Genomic DNA, 20070 nt, shown 5'->3' with positions numbered 1-20070 from the left:
ATCGGATCTATCTGTCATGAACCTCTTCATGTATTCTTTTTGTCAGTTTAAATTATGTTTGTGCCAAACTTTTCTTTGAGGCCTATTGTTAAATGTAGCTCACTGACTAATTTGACTGGCAAGTATGAGACTACAGGAAGTTCTCTATGAGGCATCAACATTGTTATTTCATTACTCTCGCCAGAGGAGACGGTATTGCTTTTGGGTTTGTTTCTTGGCAATTATTATTATTATTTTTTGCTATTATGTTGATCACGCCGGTTTGTGTGTGTTTGTGTGTTTGTCTGTCTGCTCACTTGTACCTGCCTACAGGTCACAATTTTAAACCTATCTTCTCGAAACTTCACCAAATGGTAGAGTTCGTGGTCCGACAAAATCCTATATGTATTTGAGGTCAAAAGGTCAACATAGGCCAAAGGTCAACCACTTTTTTTCACATATCTAAAATCCTCAATTTTCATCCTATTGACTTGAAATTTGAATAGGATTTACATATCGGCAAACTGAATTCAACCACCAACTATTTTTGAGATCAGTTTAAGCCAAAATGTCAACATAGGCCAAAGGTCAACAACAATTTCAAATTTCTAAAATCCTCAATTTTCATCCGATTGACTTGAAATTTGAATGGGATTTTCATATCAGCAAACTGAATTCAACCAACAATAATTTTTTTTTAGGTCAAAAGGATTCTCTACTGAGTGCCATTCTACTTTGTTCTGTTTTGCCAAGTGTCACTCTGAGTGATTTTTCGTTTGTTACTTGTTAAAAGTTTTTTTTTTTGACAAGTATGTTGATCACCCCAGTTTGTGTCTGTCCGCTCACTTTTACTTGCCTACAGGTCACAATTTTAAACCGATCTTCACGAAACCACCAAATGGTAGAGTTCGTGGTCTGACAAAATCCTATGTTTTTTTGAGGTCAAAAGGTCAACATAGGCGAAAGGTCAACCACTTTTTTCAAATTTTTAAAATCCTCAATTTTTATCTGATTGACTTGAATTTTGAATAGGATTTTCATATCAGCAAACTGAATTCAACCACCAACTATTTTTGAGATCAACATAGGTCAAAGTGTCAACATCGACCAAAAGTCAACAACCTTTTCAAATGTCTAAAATCCTCAATTTTCATCCGATTAAATTGAAATCTGAAAAGGATTTGCATATCAGCTAACTGAATTCAACCACCAACTATTTTTGAGGTCAAAAGGATGCTCCACTGAATGCCATTCCACTATGTACTGTTTTGCCAAGTGTCGCTCTATGAGTGATTTTTCATTTGTCTGTCTGTCTGTTTGTCTACACAGAATAAGTATGCTTTTCTCTGCAACAGTTGGTCCGATTAACAGAAATGTTCCACCATAGCTGCGCCTCCTCCTGTAGAATTTTTAAAATGATAATTATGATCCTGGATCATATCTTGGAAATAGCCATATCATGGGCGCCATCTTGGAAAAAACGAAAAACTTTGCACCTCTATATCTCCGAAAGCGCTGTGTAGAAAAAAAAGAGACATGGCTCTTTGTAAAGAACTCCCCATTGGGAATAGCATATGTTAATGATGATGTCATAGGTGCCTCCATTATGACGTTGTAGCGGTTACCTTATTGGGACATAATCCACGGGCACGGGCCAGTGGGGCTTTTGATGGTGTGGGCGTGGCGTGCGCGCGGTTGTTGGAGCCACGCCCTCCGAAGAGGGTTTTGGCGTTATAAAAGCTGTATGAGTTCCGTTCGCGTAGAGAGTTCTGTTGGAATAAAGGAGCTTTGAACAACCAGAAATGGCCTCGTCCTCTCGTCATCCGCAACTCCTACAACGTCATAATTTGACCAGTACAAAACTTCACCCAATCAGGATAAAAATTTCTTGAGCGTCATCTCGGGATAAATTGGTGGAGAAAAAAAAAATAACAATGACGTCATCGGTCATGTGGTACAGCCCTCATATTTTTACCCTTGCCAGAGGAGAGAGTATTGAATTTGACATCATAATTAGACAAGTATAACACTTGATCCGATCAGTTTGAAACTTATTGTGCATGATCTTCATAAAAAGTGTATTAATGACGTCATCGGTCCCGTGGTTCGCAGCCATATTGACTTGAATATTCATCTATGTCTTGAGCTTGAGTTCAAGTCCAGATCCAGATTCGGCCATATGCTCTCTATACCGAGTGCCGTTCTAGTGTATCATCTATTTAGTGAACAGTGGCTGATGTTTTCTGCACATTTGGTGCTTTATTGGCCTCACCTCATAATTGTTATATATATATATTCCTCATTGTCCTTCCATTTCCGGATTTTTGTCTTTTGATCTCTCTCTCTCTCTCCTTGTACTCCTCTCCCTCTCTCTATACCTGTCTCTCTTTTCTCTCCGTACCTTTCTCTACCTCAACTTATGTTGTGGAGTTGCTGTTTGGAGAGATTCTCTGAATAAAGGGTCAAAACCTTGATGATAGTTTCCTGGTGATTATCCATTTGTTCATTCAGTAAGGCAATAAGTAAGCTGAAGGAATTCTTCAGATGTCAGTCTTTTGGGACTGCCTCTGGTAACATGTAACTCAGTGGTACCTGCAGCATGGTCTGGTTGTTGCCAACTAAACCAACGACCCTCACTGGCTTTGCAAGTGGGGTGGGTGACTGTGAAACACTGCAGGTGGGGTGGGTGACCTGTGGCCAAAAACAACACCTGGCAAAGGAAGGATGAGCTCCTGTAGGGAGCCAACGGCCATCCAGTAAGGAGATAGTGTCTCCGAATAAACACCCATCCGGGTTGGACCGGTTCAAGTCACACGAAAGACTTTTAAAACGGTACGTTTTGCTTCCTGGCTTGAAAAGGTAGAGCACGGACAATCCCCATCGGTTGACATCCATGGGGAGGAGGAAATTCCTCCTGAGGAAATGTCCCGCTGAGTACTGTGAGAAAAGCGGTGCCATTGTTATGACATTGCTGGTACCCAGAGTATCCTGGGAAGTGACGTCAGTGATGCCACTTCCCCCAAGCTCAGTGGCTGTGTTAAGTGTTTGTCTCCTCAGTGTGTGTGTGTGTGTGTGTGTGTGTGTGTGTGTGTGTGTGTGTGTGTGTGTGTGTGTGTGTGTGCACGTGGTGCGTGTCAGCCCTACTACAGGCCTCAGTCAACGTATTTCAAAAAGAAAGAAAGATGTCTCTCAACCCATCGTGACATGTTTTTTTGGATTTGATGTGCCAGGTGGATGAGTATTATTACTTGGAGAAGCTTTCCTGTGTGTAAATGAAGCATTTTACTTCCTTTTTCTTCATAGCACTGTTCATGTTATATGACAGCATACAAGTTCATTGAGACAGTCTTGCATTTTTTTTTCTTGCTGATGAAACCTGAAAGCACACACAACAACTGGAAAAATAATCCATCATTTTGGTCTTCGGGGTAAAGATGCTTGTGTTTTATTTGGCAAGTTCTCCGTTTTGACAAATCTCACACTCTCACTTTGTCTCCCCATAAAGACCGACTGGACAACCCTCCCATCCACTTTCTGAAGAATCCTCTTCGAGAAGTTCTGTCACTCAAGCTTTTGGGTCTCATTATCTGCCATGATCTTTCCTGGGAAAACCACATTCCCAAGTTGGCCTCCAAAGCCAGTCGCCGTCTGGATGTTTTCTGTACGAAGTCTTTTTTCTGTACAAAGTCTCACACTCTCCGTCATGCGAAGTCCTTTTGGGCACTTCTGAGCTCCTCGCCACATACAATGCTTTCATCCACAGCTAAATGGATTACTGCTCTCCCCTCCGGGCCGGTGCTCCTGCCTCACACCTCGCTCGTCTTCACGCTGTTGAAACCAAAGCTTTCAGAATCATTGGAATCTCCCGCGATGAAGCTACCTCCGAGGGCCTTTCACTCTCTCACCGTAGGCAGGTTGGTGGTCTTTCTGTCTTCTACCGACTCCTCTCTGGTCTTGCTCCCCCAGCTCTGTCTGTGCTCCAAATTTTCCTGCAGGACACACAAGATCTGCCTGCAACCCTCTTATGGTGAAATTGCCAAAATCTCGGCTCTCTGCTCACCTTCACTCTTTCATTCCCCTTTTCTCCCGCCTCTGAAACAAACTCCTCACTCTTTTCAATCCCTCTCCTCCCTCCAGGTCTTTAAAACAGCTGTTCACCACCATCTCTTATATGGCTACCCCCATCTAAAACCTTGATCTTTTCTACCCCCGTTAAAACACCCCAAATCCCACCTCTTTCATTCTCCAACTTCTTTTCTGAAATTCCTAGGTGTGTCGATTTGTTTTATATCGTGTACAGCTTCCCTTCTCCCCCTCCCCAACAGGCCCTTTCTCTTCCAAACATCTGCCGACGTCCCTGTTCTCTCGTGTTGTTGTTCTTGTATGTTTTCCTCTCCCTTTCCGTCTTGTCTCCCGCTCCTTTTATTTATTGCATGTTTTATGGGTCTGTGCCTGGTCTCATGTGTAATGTGTTCGCTCTTACACGAGCCTTGACTCTGTATACAAAAAATAATTAAATAAATAAATAAATCCCATCAGCGGTTTCATAGAAGAAGTTTCAAGTGATTACAGATTGACGGATGGACGAAAGTGCCATCACATAAGCTCCACGGAACTACGTTCCTGATGAGCTAATAATAATAAAATGTTTTTAAAAAAATAAAAAAATAGGTACTCTAAAGTTATCAGGACCACATGACGTACTTTGATAGTTGACATCAAGTGCATGTGATGAGCTAATGCTTTGTATTTTCACCAATTTATATAAAAAGTCATTCTCAAAAGAAAAAAAAAAACACTTGTCCAAGATAGATGTTTAAAATGCTGAGCGTAAGTGTTTTTCTTTCGGCGGTGTTGTCTTTGCCACTTTGAGAAGTCCACAATCGCCCTGATTTTTAATAGTTAATATTATTTCAATGCACTTGTCCTTGGCATGACATTCCATATGTACTGCCCATGCACATGCTTTATCCAGTGTAAATGTACATGCCACGTGCAATCTTACCCCTGGCAGGTATCCAGGTTTGGGTCGCTTTCTGCTGCTTCTGCAGCTTCGTTGCGATACTAATGAGTCTTAGGGGCCCCAAGTCTATGTATAGTGGTTGACTTGGCCAACCTCAGGGCTTGCCCTCAAGCTGTTCCTCTCTCGCTCTCTGCAGGGGATTTCAATCATTCACTTCCACCCTGCCTCTGAAGACGAGCAGGAAGGCTATTCTTCCTTATTCACATATCTGAGCAAACGTCAGCGCTGCGGCGTCATCTCTGCCAGCTCTCAGGCTGTTAAAGATTTGTACATTGTCCCATACGGCTCATCTAATGAAGTTCCCGCGAACCTCCTGCCACAAAGCCCGGCCAGTAAGTCGGATTTGAATTTTGTTTTGCTGTGTTTCCTGCTTGTCTAAAATGCCCGTTTATTCACCCCAAGTAAGGCAGATAGATATCGATATTATAGGAAGATACGGAGCAGATTGACGTATAAAAGATACCTTTTCATGAAAGTAATTTGACTGTGTGCACTGTTGTTCTGCAACAACGTGTAAGCGTCTCCGGGGTCCTGCCCCAAGCAAATGATATTTAATTTCACAACTCGAGCTGTCATCGTCTCTAAAGCCCTTTGCACATTGTGTATGGAATAAAATGGGAAAGTTTATATTCAAAAGTTGAGTTTTAGAACATGCACAATAATTCTGTTTACTTCCATTTTACATAAATACTATATATATATATATCAGCAAGATAAAATACCACTCAAATGATATGTTATTCTTTCATGTGCAATTGTGATTTATTATATCTGAGGATAATTTGCTATATTCTGCTTGATAAATTAACAAACTGCTCTGGCAAAATACTGAATACTAGCCGAAACCCGTGGAACATCCACGGAAGGGAGGATATGGTGTATGGATAGAGGGTACCATTATGGATGGCATAGGGGATTTGCTTGTCCGAGTAAGAATTAGGAAGAAAGATGAGAATGAAGAGTGCGTATATGAACAACGATCGCCGACACCGGCACAAATGCATGCTCAGGATTGTCCAATCAGCGGACGGCTTGCTTTCGCCTTCGCCTGTGCAATCAGCGGACGGCTTGCTTCGCCTTCGCCCAGCAGACGCCAATACGATGGCGTCGTAAGATGGCGTCGTATCGGCAGTTAATCGGATGCTTTTGGGCCCCAACGTCGGCTAATTCAGATTTTTCGAGTATGGCTGTACGTGATAAACAAAGAGCGCGGTTCGTAGATCGTAAATCCATTAGTGCCGTGGGCATCGGCTCACTGGGTGCGGCGTAAAAGGGATAACAAAGTCGAGTCCTTACGGTATTATTATATAGATTGGTAGAAATCATCTCCTCTCCCTGTCGAGGCTGGAGTGGCCCAAGATCGTGTTTTTGGCCTCGTCTTGTTCCTAATCCTCATAAATGATCTTTCTATTTCCCTGGAAAATCCTGCTTATCTCTTGGGTGATGATCCACCCTCTGCCGTATCATTTCTCATCCTCCAGCCAGGAAGGCAGCAGCCTCTTCTTTCTCTGCAGACCCTGATAGAATCTGGAGCTGGTCTAACACATGGAATATGTCTTTCAATCTCTACAAATGCCACACACTCACACTTTGTCTTCGAAACGATCATCAGGAAAACCCTCCCATCGACATCCTCAAAAAAATCACTTGCAGAGGTTAGGTCACTCAAAGTTTTGGGTCTTTCCATCAGACATGATATTTCTTGGGCACACCATATTTCCAATATGGCCTCCAAAGTCAGCCACTGACTGAGCATCCTTCATCATGCATGGTCTTTCCTTGACCAGTCTGAACATTTGACAACCTACAAGGCCTTCATCTGCAGCTTGATGGAGTACTGCTTTTCCCTCTGGAATGGCTCCCTTGCCTCATATCTTGCTCATTTTGATGCCGTATAAACCAAGGCCTTCAAGATTATTGGAATCTCCCACGCTGAAGCCGAGTCTATGGGTCTATCACTTTTTTTCTTTTCTTTTTTGTATACAAGATCGAGGCTCATGTAAGAGCTAACATTGATCACAAAAAGACAAACGGACACATAAAACATATGATAAAGGGAGCGGGAGACAACATGGAGAGCAGGGACATCGGGAGATCTGTGGGAGGGAGAGGGCTTGGGGGGGAGGAGGCATGGGAAGGGCGAGGGGGGGGGGGTGGGAGAGGTAAAATTGGACATGGACACTGCTAGCACTTCCAGGAAAGAAGTCGGTATTTCAAAAAAGTGGATCTGGGGTGAATTAACAGGGGTAGAAAAGATCAATGTTTTGGATGGGGGAAGATAAAAGATGGTGGTGAACAGCTGTTTTGAAGACCTGGAGGGAGGAGTGGGATTGAAGAGAGTGAGGGAGTTTGTTCCAGAGGTGGGAGAAAAGAGGAATGAAAGAGTGAAGGTGAAAACTTCGCCTCCGTCTTCTACCTCCGCCTTTCTGGTATTGCACCCTCCACTCTTTCCGTGCTTTGTCCACCACAGGATTCTGCAGAGCTCACACAGTCCACCATCATTCCCCTTCTGGTGAAACTACCTAAATCCAGAACCACTGCTCACCTCCACTCATTCGTTCCTCTTTTTTCCAACCTGTGAAACCAACTTCCACATTCTCTTCAAACTCTGCATTCTTCCCTCAAGGTCTTCAAGACAGCTGTTCACCACCATCTCGGATCATCCCCAATCCAAAAGCATGATATTTTCTACCCTCGTTAAACCACCCTGATCCCATTGCTTGTCTAAGTCTGCCACTATCTAGGGCCTAGACCTTCAACTCTGCTGTTGGTGTTTCCTCCTCTCTTTACTGTTCCTTTTGCCTCCTGTTACGCCCTGATCCGTTCAGTGTACTAGCTCTTCCACAAGCCTCGATTATGTATACGAATACTTTCGATGCATGAACAAATGATGAACAAATGATGAACAAATGATGAACAAATGATGAACAAATGATGAACAAATGAAATGAACATGATGCAAAACCCCGTATTGCATTATTTTACTTTAGATTTTAAAGTGAAAAATTATATAATGATGTATTACCAGATTCTGTAATTATTCCATATAGTCATATATTACCAAAGTCGGTGGTATTGTGGTTAGAGTGCCTGCTCTGACTGATAGGCCAGCAATTTGATTCTGACCTTTGCTGATGCTGAGTATTTAGAGACCAGAGGCCATGGACAAACCCCGTAGGTTAGCAATACAAGTGGGAGTGGGGATGAAAGGGGCGAAGAAGTTGGGGGGGGGGGGGGGGGAGGAGATAATGTTTTTAACTGTCAGGATGAGTGCAGAGCGTAAAGCGGCATGTCACATTGGCATTGCTGGCACACAGTGCACAAGGGAAGTTGTGTCACTTTCCACAAGGTCACCAGCTGTTTGTCTGAAGATAAGTCTGGTGTTGTATCATGTCTCTGTGACAATATTTATTTTTCTATGAGCCTCAGGACGTGTAAATTAAAACATAGTTCAAATATAGTGATTTTCAAACTTTTGTTTAACTTTAAGCATTTTCTTTGTTCTGTTTCTCAAGTTAAATATTCACTAATGCAGTTTTTCTACCTAGATGCCACATACTCGGAAAGCATCCTGGGAGTTCTCGTGCAGGTGCGTGTCAGAAGAGAACCTGCTGATGAACAAAGCAGCACACCTGGTTATTCAGAGCAAAAGATCACTTCACGAGCCAGCAGGAAGTGCAAACATCATGAAACAAGTGTGTGTGCCATCGGTGGCTCAGAATCTGCTGCTGGAGAATTAAAGAAAGCAGCAAAAGGAGACAAGGCAAAAGAATCTGCTTTGCATTTGGTTTGTTTATTTGTTTTTTTAACCCCAATTATTACTTCTATAATTTTATGAAAAAGGCTAATAGCCAATTGTAGTTTCATGATCTCACTATGGTATTTTTGGGGTAAATTAAGGTGATCCTTTTTAATGAATACACAACTAATGTAATATCTCCTTCTCACAGAGATGGCACAGCCTTTGGGCTGTTCATTCTGGGTACGATTGATCATGGAGATGGATCAGACTATGTACTCTCATTCTCATGTTTCCAATGAGGGGGTTGTGTATGCCATCCTTACAGAGGGGCATTTAGATGGCTGTACCTATGTGTGTTAGAATTGCACAATACCTATGTAAAATATAGGCTAGTATGAGCTAGTATCCTGGCAAAATTGCATATACAGTAACGTGAAAAAGTAAGTACACCCCATGTAAAGTTTTGACTTTTTCAACATATTTCAACATACAGCTATTTGATCTTCATTTCAACAATATTGATAGATAAAGGTGATATAATATAACAAATATCATGAAACATTTACATTTTGTAGTCCATTGTATAATTTAAATAAACATAAATGCAAATTTCGCATGTGGAAAAAAGTAAGTACACCCTTGGCTCTAATAGGTGGTATTGCCCCCTTTGGCAGAAACAACCTCAAGTAGGCATTTCTTATAACTGTCTACCAGTCTCTGACATCGACTGGGAGAAATTTTTGCCCACTTCTCCATGCAGAATTCTTTCAGCTGTGCGATGTTTGAGGGGTTTCTTGCATGCACAGCTCGTTTCAAATCCCCCACATCTCCTCGATGGGATTTAGATCCGGGCTTTGACTTGGCCATTCCAGAACCCTCCATTTCTTTCTTTTCAGCCATTCCTTGGTGGATTTACTGGTATGTTTAGGGTCATTGTCATGTTGAAAGGTCCAGCTTCGGTTGAGCTTCAACTTTCCGACAGATGGCCTCACATTATCCTCAAGCACCCTCTGGTACAATAAAGAATTCATAGTGGATTATATGATGGTGAGCTGCCCAGGCCCTGATGCAGCAAAGCTGCCCCTAACCATAATATTTCCACCATCATGCTTTACAGTTGGTATCAGGTTCTTGTGGTCAAATGCTGTCTTTGGGTTTCGCCAAACATGTCTTCTGTTACTGTGGCCAAATAGCTCAACCTTTGACTCATCTGTCCAGAGCACATTGTTCCAGAAGTGCTGGTCTTTGCCAAGGTGTTCATTGGCAAACTTTAGTCTTGCCCTGATGTTCTTTCTGGACAGCAAAGGTTTCCTCCTGGCACACCTCCCATGTAGATCAAATTTGTGCAGCCTCTTTCTAATGGTAGACTCGTGCACTTTGACATCAACAGTGGCAAGAGCTACCTGTAGGTCCCGTGATGACATTCTGGGGTTCTTCGAGACTTCTTTCAGCATTTTGCGGTCTGCTCACGGGCTGAACTTGCTGGGGTGGCCTGGCCTGAACAATTTGGCAGTTGTTTGGAATCTTTTCCACTTGTAGATCATCTTCCGGACAGTCGAATGATTGATTTCAAATTGTTTGTAGATCTTTTTAAATCCCTTCCCAGACTCGTGGGCATCTATAACCTTCTTTCTGAAGGCCCCAGAGAGCTCTTTTGATCTAGGCAAGGTGACACCGCACACTTCAACAACAAAGAGCAAACCAAACTAAATGTCTGAGGTTTAAATAAGACAGGTTCCTCCAAGATCCTCTCTGACGATGTTCTAAGCATTTGCACCTGAGCTGGTGCACTTTTTTTTTTTTTTTTGTATACTGAATCGAGGCTCATGAAAGAGCTAACATTTATTTCACAAACAAACAAACAAAACAACCAGACAAACAAAATATACAAAAAGAGGGAGCGGAAGACAAGATGGGGAGAGAAGGGGAAGCACACAACCACAACATTTGAGAGCAGGGAGAAGTGTGGGAGGGAGAGGGCTTGGGGGCAGGAGGCGTGGGAGGGGGAGGGGGGGGGGAGAGGTATAAAACACAAGGGGACCGAAATTAGCGGGGGTAGAAAAGATCAAGGTTTTGGATGGGGGAGGATGAGATGGTGGTGAACAGCTGTTTTAAAGACCTGGAGGGTGGAGTGGGATTGAAGAGAGTGAGGGAGTTTGTTCCAGAGGCGGGAGAAAAGAGGAATGAAGGAGTGAAGGTGAGCAGAAAGTCTTGATTTTGGCAGTTTAACCATAAGAGGGTTGCAGGCAGATCTTGTGCGACCTGTAGGAATATTTGGGGGACAGAGCCCAGAGAGGGCTGGAGGGGGCAAGGCCAGAGAGGAGACGGTAGAAGACGGAAAGACCACCAACCTGCCTGCGGTGAGTGAGTGAAAGGCCCTTGGAGTTAGCTTCATCGCGGGAGATTCCAATGATTCTGAACGCTTTGGTTTCAACAGCGTGAAGACGGGCTAGGTGTGAGGCAGGAGCACCAGACCAGAGGGGAGAGCAGTATTCCATATAGCTGCGGATGAAAGCCTTGTATGTGGTGAGGAGCTCAGGTGTGCCAAGGAAGGACTTCGCACGACGGAGGATGCCCAGTCGGCGACTGGCTTTGGAGGCCAGATTTGAAATGTGGTTTTCCCAGGAAAGGTCATGGCAAATAGTGAGACCCAAAAGCTTGAGTGACAGAACTTCTTGGAGAGGATTATTCAGAAAGTGGATGGGAGGGTTTTCCAGTCGGTCTTTTCGGAGAGACATCGTAAGAGTGTGAGATTTATCAGGATTGAAAGACATGTTCCATTTGTTTGCCCAGTCTGTGATTTTGTCCAGGTCTGCAGAGAGTGAGGAGGCTGCAGACTGCCGATCTGAGGGATGAGGAATGGAGCGACAGAGAGTAGAGTCGTCAGCAAAGAGATAGAGAGGATTTTCAAGAGAGTCAGAGAGATCATTGATGAAGACCAGAAAAAGCACAGGGCCCAGAACACTACCTTGGGGGAACTCCAGCCTGAACAGGAAGAGGAGATGAGAGAAACCCATTCAGGGCCACACGTTGACTACGACCAGAGAGGAAGTCCGCCAGCCATGCGTTGAGATTTCCATGGATACCAAAGGAGGAGAGTTTGGTGAGCAGAGCAGGGTGCCAGACCGTATCGAAGGCACGTGAAATGTCAAGGGAGACAGCTCTAATTTCCTGTTTGGCGTTGAGGACCTCCATCCATTGTTGAGAAAGCAGAAGCAGCATGTCCAGAGTAGAGTGACCAGGTCTGAAACCAAATTGATGATCAGAGATCAAGCCATTGGAGAAGAGGAAAGATTTCATATCTGAAGCAATGATGGATTCCATGACTTTGCTGATAATTGGGAGAAGGCTGATTGGTCTGTAGTTGCTGGGATCTGTTTTTGCACCTTTTTTGTGCAAAGCGGTGATGTTGGCCGATTTCCAAGCAGATGGCAGATGACCTTGAGCAAAAGAGAGGGTGAAGAGAACAGAGAGAGGGAGTGAAAGAGCGGAAGAACATGATTTTAGGACCCGTGGGCTGATGCCATCAGGACCAGTTGCAGAATCAGAGTCGAGGGTTGACAGAAACTTTTCCACCTTGTCACGAGGAAAGGACACAGAGTCCAGGAGCAGCTGGGTACGACTGGGTACGGTGGGTACAGAGAGGGATGGGTTTGGGACACAAGATTTAGAGCCAAACACAGAGTTGAGGCATTCAGCTTTAGGTATTTGAAGTTTTAATTCTAATTTTAGGAACCTGATTCTAATTTTAGGTATTTGAAGTAGTGATAAATGTAGGGGTGTACTTACTTTTCCCACATGTGAAATTTGCATTTCTGTTTATTTAAATTATACAATGGACTACAAAATGTAACTGTTTCATGATATTTGTTATATTATATCACCTTTATCTATCAATATTGTTGAAATGAAGATCAAATAGCTGTATGTTGAAATATGTTGAAAAAGTCAAAACTTTACACGGGGTGTACTTACTTTTTCACGTGACTGTATAGTGTATATATGTGTGTGTGTGTGTGTGTGTGCGTGCGTGCGTGCGTGCGTGTGTGTGTGTGCGTGACTGTATCCCTCTTGATGCGCCACTCGTTAGTTTGAGCGGGGTAGCATCATTGGCCGAGGACGTGGCTGTGCCGCTGATACACCACCTCCTGCTGGTTAGGGCAGGAATTTTGCATTTATTTATGGTGCCAGTAAAAATTAATAAATCCCGCCTACTCTTCGTGAAGGACACCATGGGATCTTTAACGTCCACTAATGAATGCTACCAGACGGGGATGCCTGTTTATCGTCCATACGAGGGACGGCGAACACATTGGTAAATCAACCTGCCACAGCACATTCCATGTCAAGGTACAGCCATGACAGCATCTCTCCCCAACAACCCCTCTTTTTCATCCAGATGGATGGTACAGATCAGAAGGGTATATATTTCTGCAGTGCCATTAGAATGTCTGACAAGGGGCTAATGCCCGAAACGTCAGCTTATCGTCGCCAGTCTAGTACTCATTTATCTCTGGTCTGTCTTACATTATAGAATTGTTGAGTTCAGGTTAAAGTGTTGCATGAGCAATCAATATTTTCACGATTTATTTTTCCCTGCAGGCTCCGAAGTCATCTACATCCACCGAAAGCCATTATGCCATTCCTGCTGCTGAAAAAGCAATGCATAATGAAACACCAACAGCTAGAAAAGCAGATCTGTCAAGCCCTGAGAGTGTGAAGAGCCCTGATAAATCTGAGATCAGAAATGTACGATTTGAACATAGTTTGGCAGAGTATTCCTGTCCATCAGAGATGGGTGACTGTGCGGCGACATTTCCTAAGAGGGGCGCTGCGGATGCACAGGAAGGCAGTTTTCAAGATGGTAAAACTTGTTCGGAACTTAGCTTGGAGAGAAATGAAGGAATAGCCACGAAATTCCACCAAAACGATGGGAAACGCATTATTAAAGAAACCGACATTGCCATTGCTCCGATAACCAAAAGCCGAAGCCATTCCTCTTACCCGGAAACGAAAGACAAAGCAAAAGGAAGTGGTGATTGCTTTGATTTTGCAAAATGGGATGTCGTGAGATCAAATTCCGTCGGTGATCCGAGAATTAATCGGCTAACCTTAACAAAAGAAGGCTATCTGCCCCAAAACTCTTTGCAAAGTGACGATGCTTGTACAGAAAGTGTCAAAGGTGATGGTCAGAGGCTTTCACTTGATTTACTGCAAGAAATTCAAAGGCTTCTGAGTAAAAATATTGATCGCAAATTGCGCGAATCTGCCACCTTTCCAGGACAGATTGTAGAGCAAGATGTAAAGAGCAGTTGTAGCAAACACATTTGGAGCAGCGACCCAGAGATGGGCAAAGAATCTGACAACAACTTTAACTTGGGTGACTATCAGACATTTGATTACCAGCACGGCCTGCAATCAAAGCTTCCGAGTAAATATAATAAAGAGCATGAATCATTGGTGAAAACACCTTTTTCCAGACCTGCCTCAACAGCCACACACACGCTGGATACAGGACAGATGGAGAGTTATCAGGAGATGAGTCATAGTTCAGAATTGGACTGGCAGCAGCAGCAGCAGCAAAACATGAGCAGGCCATCACTTAAACGCCTTCACACTTCATCATCATATGATGAGATGGTTCATTCAAACTACCTTTTAAAACAAAGCCGTGGTCTTCTTCCGACACCTTCTACTGATTTATCCATCCGACACGGCCCAGTACTAACGCCACCGCCACTCCAGCCGCCTCTGCCACCACCACCACCACCACCCCCACCACCACCCCCACCACCACCCCCACCACCATTTCAGACTATTAGGTCTGCACCATATGGATATCCATGTCCTCCTTTCAATCCACCCCCTTTTCCAAACCCTGGATATCCAGCATTTTGGCCTCCTCGCATGCGATTTTCCCCCTTTCGTCCACCCCCTCCTTGGGCCTTCCCAAGACCTCCACGATATGCTAGGCATTGCGATGCACGTTTTTCATCTCAGAGATTCCGACCATTTCATGCTGATTTTGAGAACGTACCACTCCCACAGAACGTTTGTTATTCAGAGGACCTGTACTGTGAGAGGTCCCCTGTAAACTCGGAAGTTTCCCATGACTTCAGAGCCAAGTCAATTGTACCACAAACAGCAGAACAATTGAAAGCTCATTACGATAAGTCAGCCATCTCCCACATGCATCCACAAGGAAAGCAGCACTTGTCAAGGCAGTCAATCCCTCATGCACTAGGTCAGGTGCAAAGTGATATTGACAATGTACCCTTGAGCTTGCAAGGTGATAGAAACCAAGGGAACTGTCCTTCAGCACAGGCCCCAGGCTGCTTTGATTCACTGGAAAGTAACAGTCCACCCATGTCTCCACTAAGTGTTTAATGCCTGTGTTTGACTGAAAGGCAGGCCATCAAATCCTTAAATCCGAGTAGATAAAATTAACTCAAACTTTAAAAAATAATTGCAAAAATAATCTTGTGAATGATGGAAAAATCCATTACGGAAATTGCATTAAAATTATCTCGTGATTCGTCATCATTCAATCACAGTAGTCAACAATCTGCCTCAATTGAGCAATCAGCGGGCTTGTAGTCTCCATATCATGATGATGGATGTTGATCATGCATGTGCCATATAATTCCATAGGATTATTGAAACACCATGTATGACACCGAGTTATGGGGTAAAAAAAAAATTGCATACTCAATGATACAGTGATCAATGAAATTTTCGAGCCCAGACTTGAGATGTGATCAACTTGAGACAGAAAGAGATTGTCCTTTTATCAAGGTCTGATGATTCATCGCACCATTTTGGTTTCGTTCAACCTTTGTTTGGAATAAAGAATTACCTAATTTCCTCAAAATAGTACTAGTTTGACTATTTTAACACAGCTTATGTCTCTCAACAGTTAGAAAAACCAAGAACAATATGTCCTGATGTGTAGAAGTCAGTGGGTCACCTTCCACGAAGAAATATGAAATCGAGGCGCATACGTACTTGAGATGATCTTTATGATGGCTAGATTCGCATTTTGTTATCAGTTAGCACTGATGTAATCTAGCTGCCCAACTAAAACTCACTAAACTCTAATTGTAAGAGGACAAAAACATCAATGCAGGCGATTGTTGAGTGGCAAAAAGAACACTTCGGAAACATGGCGATGGTTCTTTAAAATAGCTGTATGGAGGGTCTGAAAAATATCAAGGTAATGACACTTCACATTCTTCTTTCAGGGCATACTGGGAATTTGCAAATAAATAAACGATAAAATAAACTGACAATTAAGGGATCCCACTTGTGTGTTTTCTGAGACCCTTTAACTTCCAAACACACTGCTTTAGGCGAAGAAACTTGGACTGCGTAGGTTGGTTAAACTCCCATTTTCAATCAATAATTCCACGGAGCGTAAAGATTTATTCAATATAAGAGCGCCTTGGCTAGCAACATTGTGCTTTTTGAGAAGACGACGATCTAGCTAGCTGCTCAGTGATCTGGAAAAGCAACACTTTTCATTGTAAGCATTCTGAACACTCTAAGCAAGCCCACGCTTCTTTCAAGAAGTTCCTGAAATATATTTGCAAAAACAGAGAAAATAATTTGAACACAAAGGAATTTTTTTTTTGATTTGCCAAACGAAATAAATCTTGTAACAGGTTATAAAATGTATAAATAACTGTTTTAAATTGTTGTTAAAATGTAAGTAAAAATTCTCATAACAATCAAATAATTTTGCCACAATCTGTCATTGTCTTTCATGTCAGGCTACAGACTTACTGATGAATCTTCTTTGATATATGTTACAATATACATACAGTACCTTATTTCTGATGAGCCAGTTGCAGTATTAGCCAGTTGTAATTATTCAGATAAAGACCCTTAAATAAATCAGACATGTTTTTTCTTGTGTGGTCTCTGGTGGAGTTTTTAAACAGAAAATAGTGGAAAGCAGATGGCTGCTTCTATTGCTCCAAAAAATAAAAAAATAACCCGCGTTTGAAACAAAAACATGTTCACTGCCCATGTGCAAATATAATACATTGTGGTTACATCGTTTGAATATATTCCAATTGCACTTACCAGAGGCCTGAAGTATGAGGCCCATGGCCCAGTTGCATAAAACTCCCTTAACCTCAAAGAAACATTTCCCTTAAGGTACGCTGTAATTCCTTAGCTAAGGATTTCTTTAAGTGCTGTTGCATAAACAACCCTTAAGGATAAATATTTCCTTAAAGTTAAGGAAATCCTTTGGAGCAGTTGCTATACTAGGCAACCTATCAGATTAGAGATAGGAAGAGACATCCGAAAGTAAGAACACATAATGAACACGTAATTTTAAATGACATTTGTGATATGTTGCATGGGGAACACGTGCTCACGGATGAACGAGGAATAAAATGATTTTTGTGCAAAATTAATTTGATTCTCGTTGAGAATTTTATTATTTCCGTGACCGAAGGTGGGCAGAGATTATGGGCCCGGTTGCATAAATCATCCTTAAGGGAAAAGTTAAGGATTTCCTTAACTTTTCCCTTAAGGACATCCTTCATTTGATGATGGTTGCATATACGAACTAGAACGGCACTCAGTAGAGAACGTACATATCTCCACCTGGTTGGCCATATCACTCAATGGTGAAGAATCATTAAAAAAAATTATATTAGCCGGATCCGGATCCGAATCTTCACCAAAATCTAATCGATTCTTCTTTGTCAGACACCCAACCTCTCCACCAAGTTCTGTCCAAATCCGTCTATAACTTTTTGAGATATCCTGCTATGTATAGTTTTTGGCCCTATCTCCCAATGGTGAAGAATCACTTAAAAGATTCTAGTAGCTGAATCCGAATCCGTGTCTTCACCAAAATATAATTATTTCATCCTTGTCACATACGCTACATCTCTGACAAATTTTGTCTGAATCCGTCCACAACTTTTTGAGATATCATGTTCTCAAATAAACAAACAGACAAACGGACAGACAGGGGTGAAAACATAACCTCCATCCACCTTTGGTGGCGGAGGTAATAATCCTTAACTTTTTCCTTAAATTGTTCCTTAAAGTTAAGGGAGCATCCTCCCATTCTTAACCACAAACCTTTTGAGTTTTCAAATGAACCTTTGAGTTACCTAAAATGGGGGGACTGAACATAAAAAGTGCTATTATTCGACAATGATAAAAAATATCAGAAATACCAATAAATATACATTGAAATATGATACCTACGTATATATATATATATATGTATATATATATATATATATATATATATATATATATATATATACACAAAGAATTAAGTTAAGCACCCCCCCCGTTTTTTTACAACCTCGCACATTACAAGTTTGTTGTCGTCAAAACAGTGTAATATACCCATGATATTGCTATATTTTCTGGAGAAGTGATATTATGGTCACATAAAAACATAACAATCATGCCGTTTTCAATATTTTATTCTGAATAATTTAAGGTGAAATTTTTTGGGAATTTTAGGCATATTTTCACCTCAATTTAAGTATGGAGCTATAGGTCCATCACGGACAGTGTGGATGACGTTTATGTTTTCTAACGTACAGTCATTGTTCTGAGAAGACCTCTAGCGATCTTTGCGTCAATAACGTGTGTAGGACCCACGTGATCGGATCACTGACTCAACCAATCACTTTTTTTCACTTTGATCACTCAATTTCATCAATGGATAATTGCTAATGTCATACCAATCATTATTTGATCTCACATACCTTAGAATATATGCCAATGTATACATATACACAAAGAATATATATTAGGGGGTGCTTACCTTAAGTCGTTGTGTAGGGGTGCTTAACTTAATTCTTTGTGTGTATATATATATATATATATATATATATATATATATATATATATATATATATATACACATATATATATATATATACCAATAAATAAAAGATGACCTTCTGTACTTTTGCCTCGTATTCATCTTTTGATCTCAAATCCAAATTTCTTGAGTAGATAACAATAATAACAAATTTGACCTCACTGTTCCAATACTTATGGAGGGCACTGTATATAATAGACTATATCTTTGGATTCCAGAAACACAAGTAATGTGCAGACACACAAGTAAACACAAACAATATCGGGGAGAAGAAAAGCTTATTTTTCACCCAAAGTACACATGCAGTTAAATATGTGAAAAACCTATTATAACTGCATTCAATTTACATCATGACCTTTATTTGCAATTTACTATAAATTCCAACATACGTGACTTACTTTTTTTTAAAGGTCACAGATCGTTCAGAAACATACTTCCGCAACATTGCCCTCAGCCATACAACATCGCTTACATCCAGCCACGGCACAACGACGAAAACATAAGAGACTCCAACATGTGTAGGCCATTTATATTGATGGGCAAACGATAAAAACCATTCTTTATTTACTTTGCACTGCACACCTCACATATTGCAAGCCATATATACATATATTCACAAAGATTGATTGACAGGATTTGACTCTGTTGTGTGGGTCTGTTTGATATTCCCATTTTTGAGCATGTTTGAACAAATATCATTGATTCTCAGTCTTCCTTCTGGGATTAGATGCTTCATGAATTTGATGTTATATGTTAATCTTAATTTTTTATTTTTGTAATTCTCCCCAAAAATACACTTTCCAACTTTACTACCATATTTGTTGTATGAAACATGTTTTGTTATGTCTGATAAAGTCAACGTGTGCAACCTCAGAACATCTCTTTTACTTTATGTTGTGTGTCATTGTGAAACCAGACCTGTTCTGTTTCGCCATAACGTGTCTGTGACTTTGGCCAATAGGTAAAGGTTAGGGATGGAGGTGCGGTGGGGTCGGCCATAGATCAGCAGTGTGAGAGGTCAGGGAACAGAGAAGTCTTTATATACAGTAATTAGCTTGTTTTGTATACAACAAATGTACACAACCTCAAGAGACATGCTCTGCACAACACATTGGTAAATGCATGCCCACTTTTAAACCACAGAGGGCAAATGGAGGACAAGATTGAAAAAAATGAAGATTTAAATCAAATAACTGAAGTCTTTTATTCTACAGAAAGTTTTACTTTTCTTGTGAGAAGGTAAACATTGGAGTTCAATTGATTCTCAGTGCTTCATTATCTTGTTGCTCTCTTTAAAGTGTAACACAAATTGTAAACAGCAACAGATGATTACAGTTAACCTGTAGAAATGCATAACTTTTCTTGCGATTCCCTGAAGGAAACAAAACATAGGGGCAATACCCCTGGCGCTCACCTGGTATAATAAACAGTGTACTGCACCGACTAAGGGTATTTTAAACC

General features: G+C 41.7%; 1 protein-coding gene across 1 annotated transcript; it reads left to right on the top strand.

The window, feature by feature from the left end:
- The first annotated feature begins 4959 nt into the window (after positions 1-4959).
- Positions 4960-15611, top strand: LOC144888274 (uncharacterized). The gene is made up of 4 exons (XM_078765920.1): positions 4960-4993; positions 5101-5334; positions 8551-8789; positions 13347-15611. Exons 1-4 carry the CDS (start codon positions 4960-4962, stop codon positions 15129-15131), a joined length of 2292 nt encoding a protein of 763 aa, XP_078622046.1. The 3' UTR covers positions 15132-15611.
- Positions 15612-20070: the final 4459 nt, after the last annotated feature.

This window comes from Myxine glutinosa, chromosome 11, assembly GCF_964187855.1.
Source record: "Myxine glutinosa chromosome 11, kmMyxGlut1.1, whole genome shotgun sequence".
NCBI lineage: Eukaryota > Metazoa > Chordata > Myxini > Myxiniformes > Myxinidae > Myxine > Myxine glutinosa.
The sequence above is the reverse complement of the archived record's forward strand: the minus strand, read 5'-3'. Positions and strand labels throughout refer to the sequence as shown.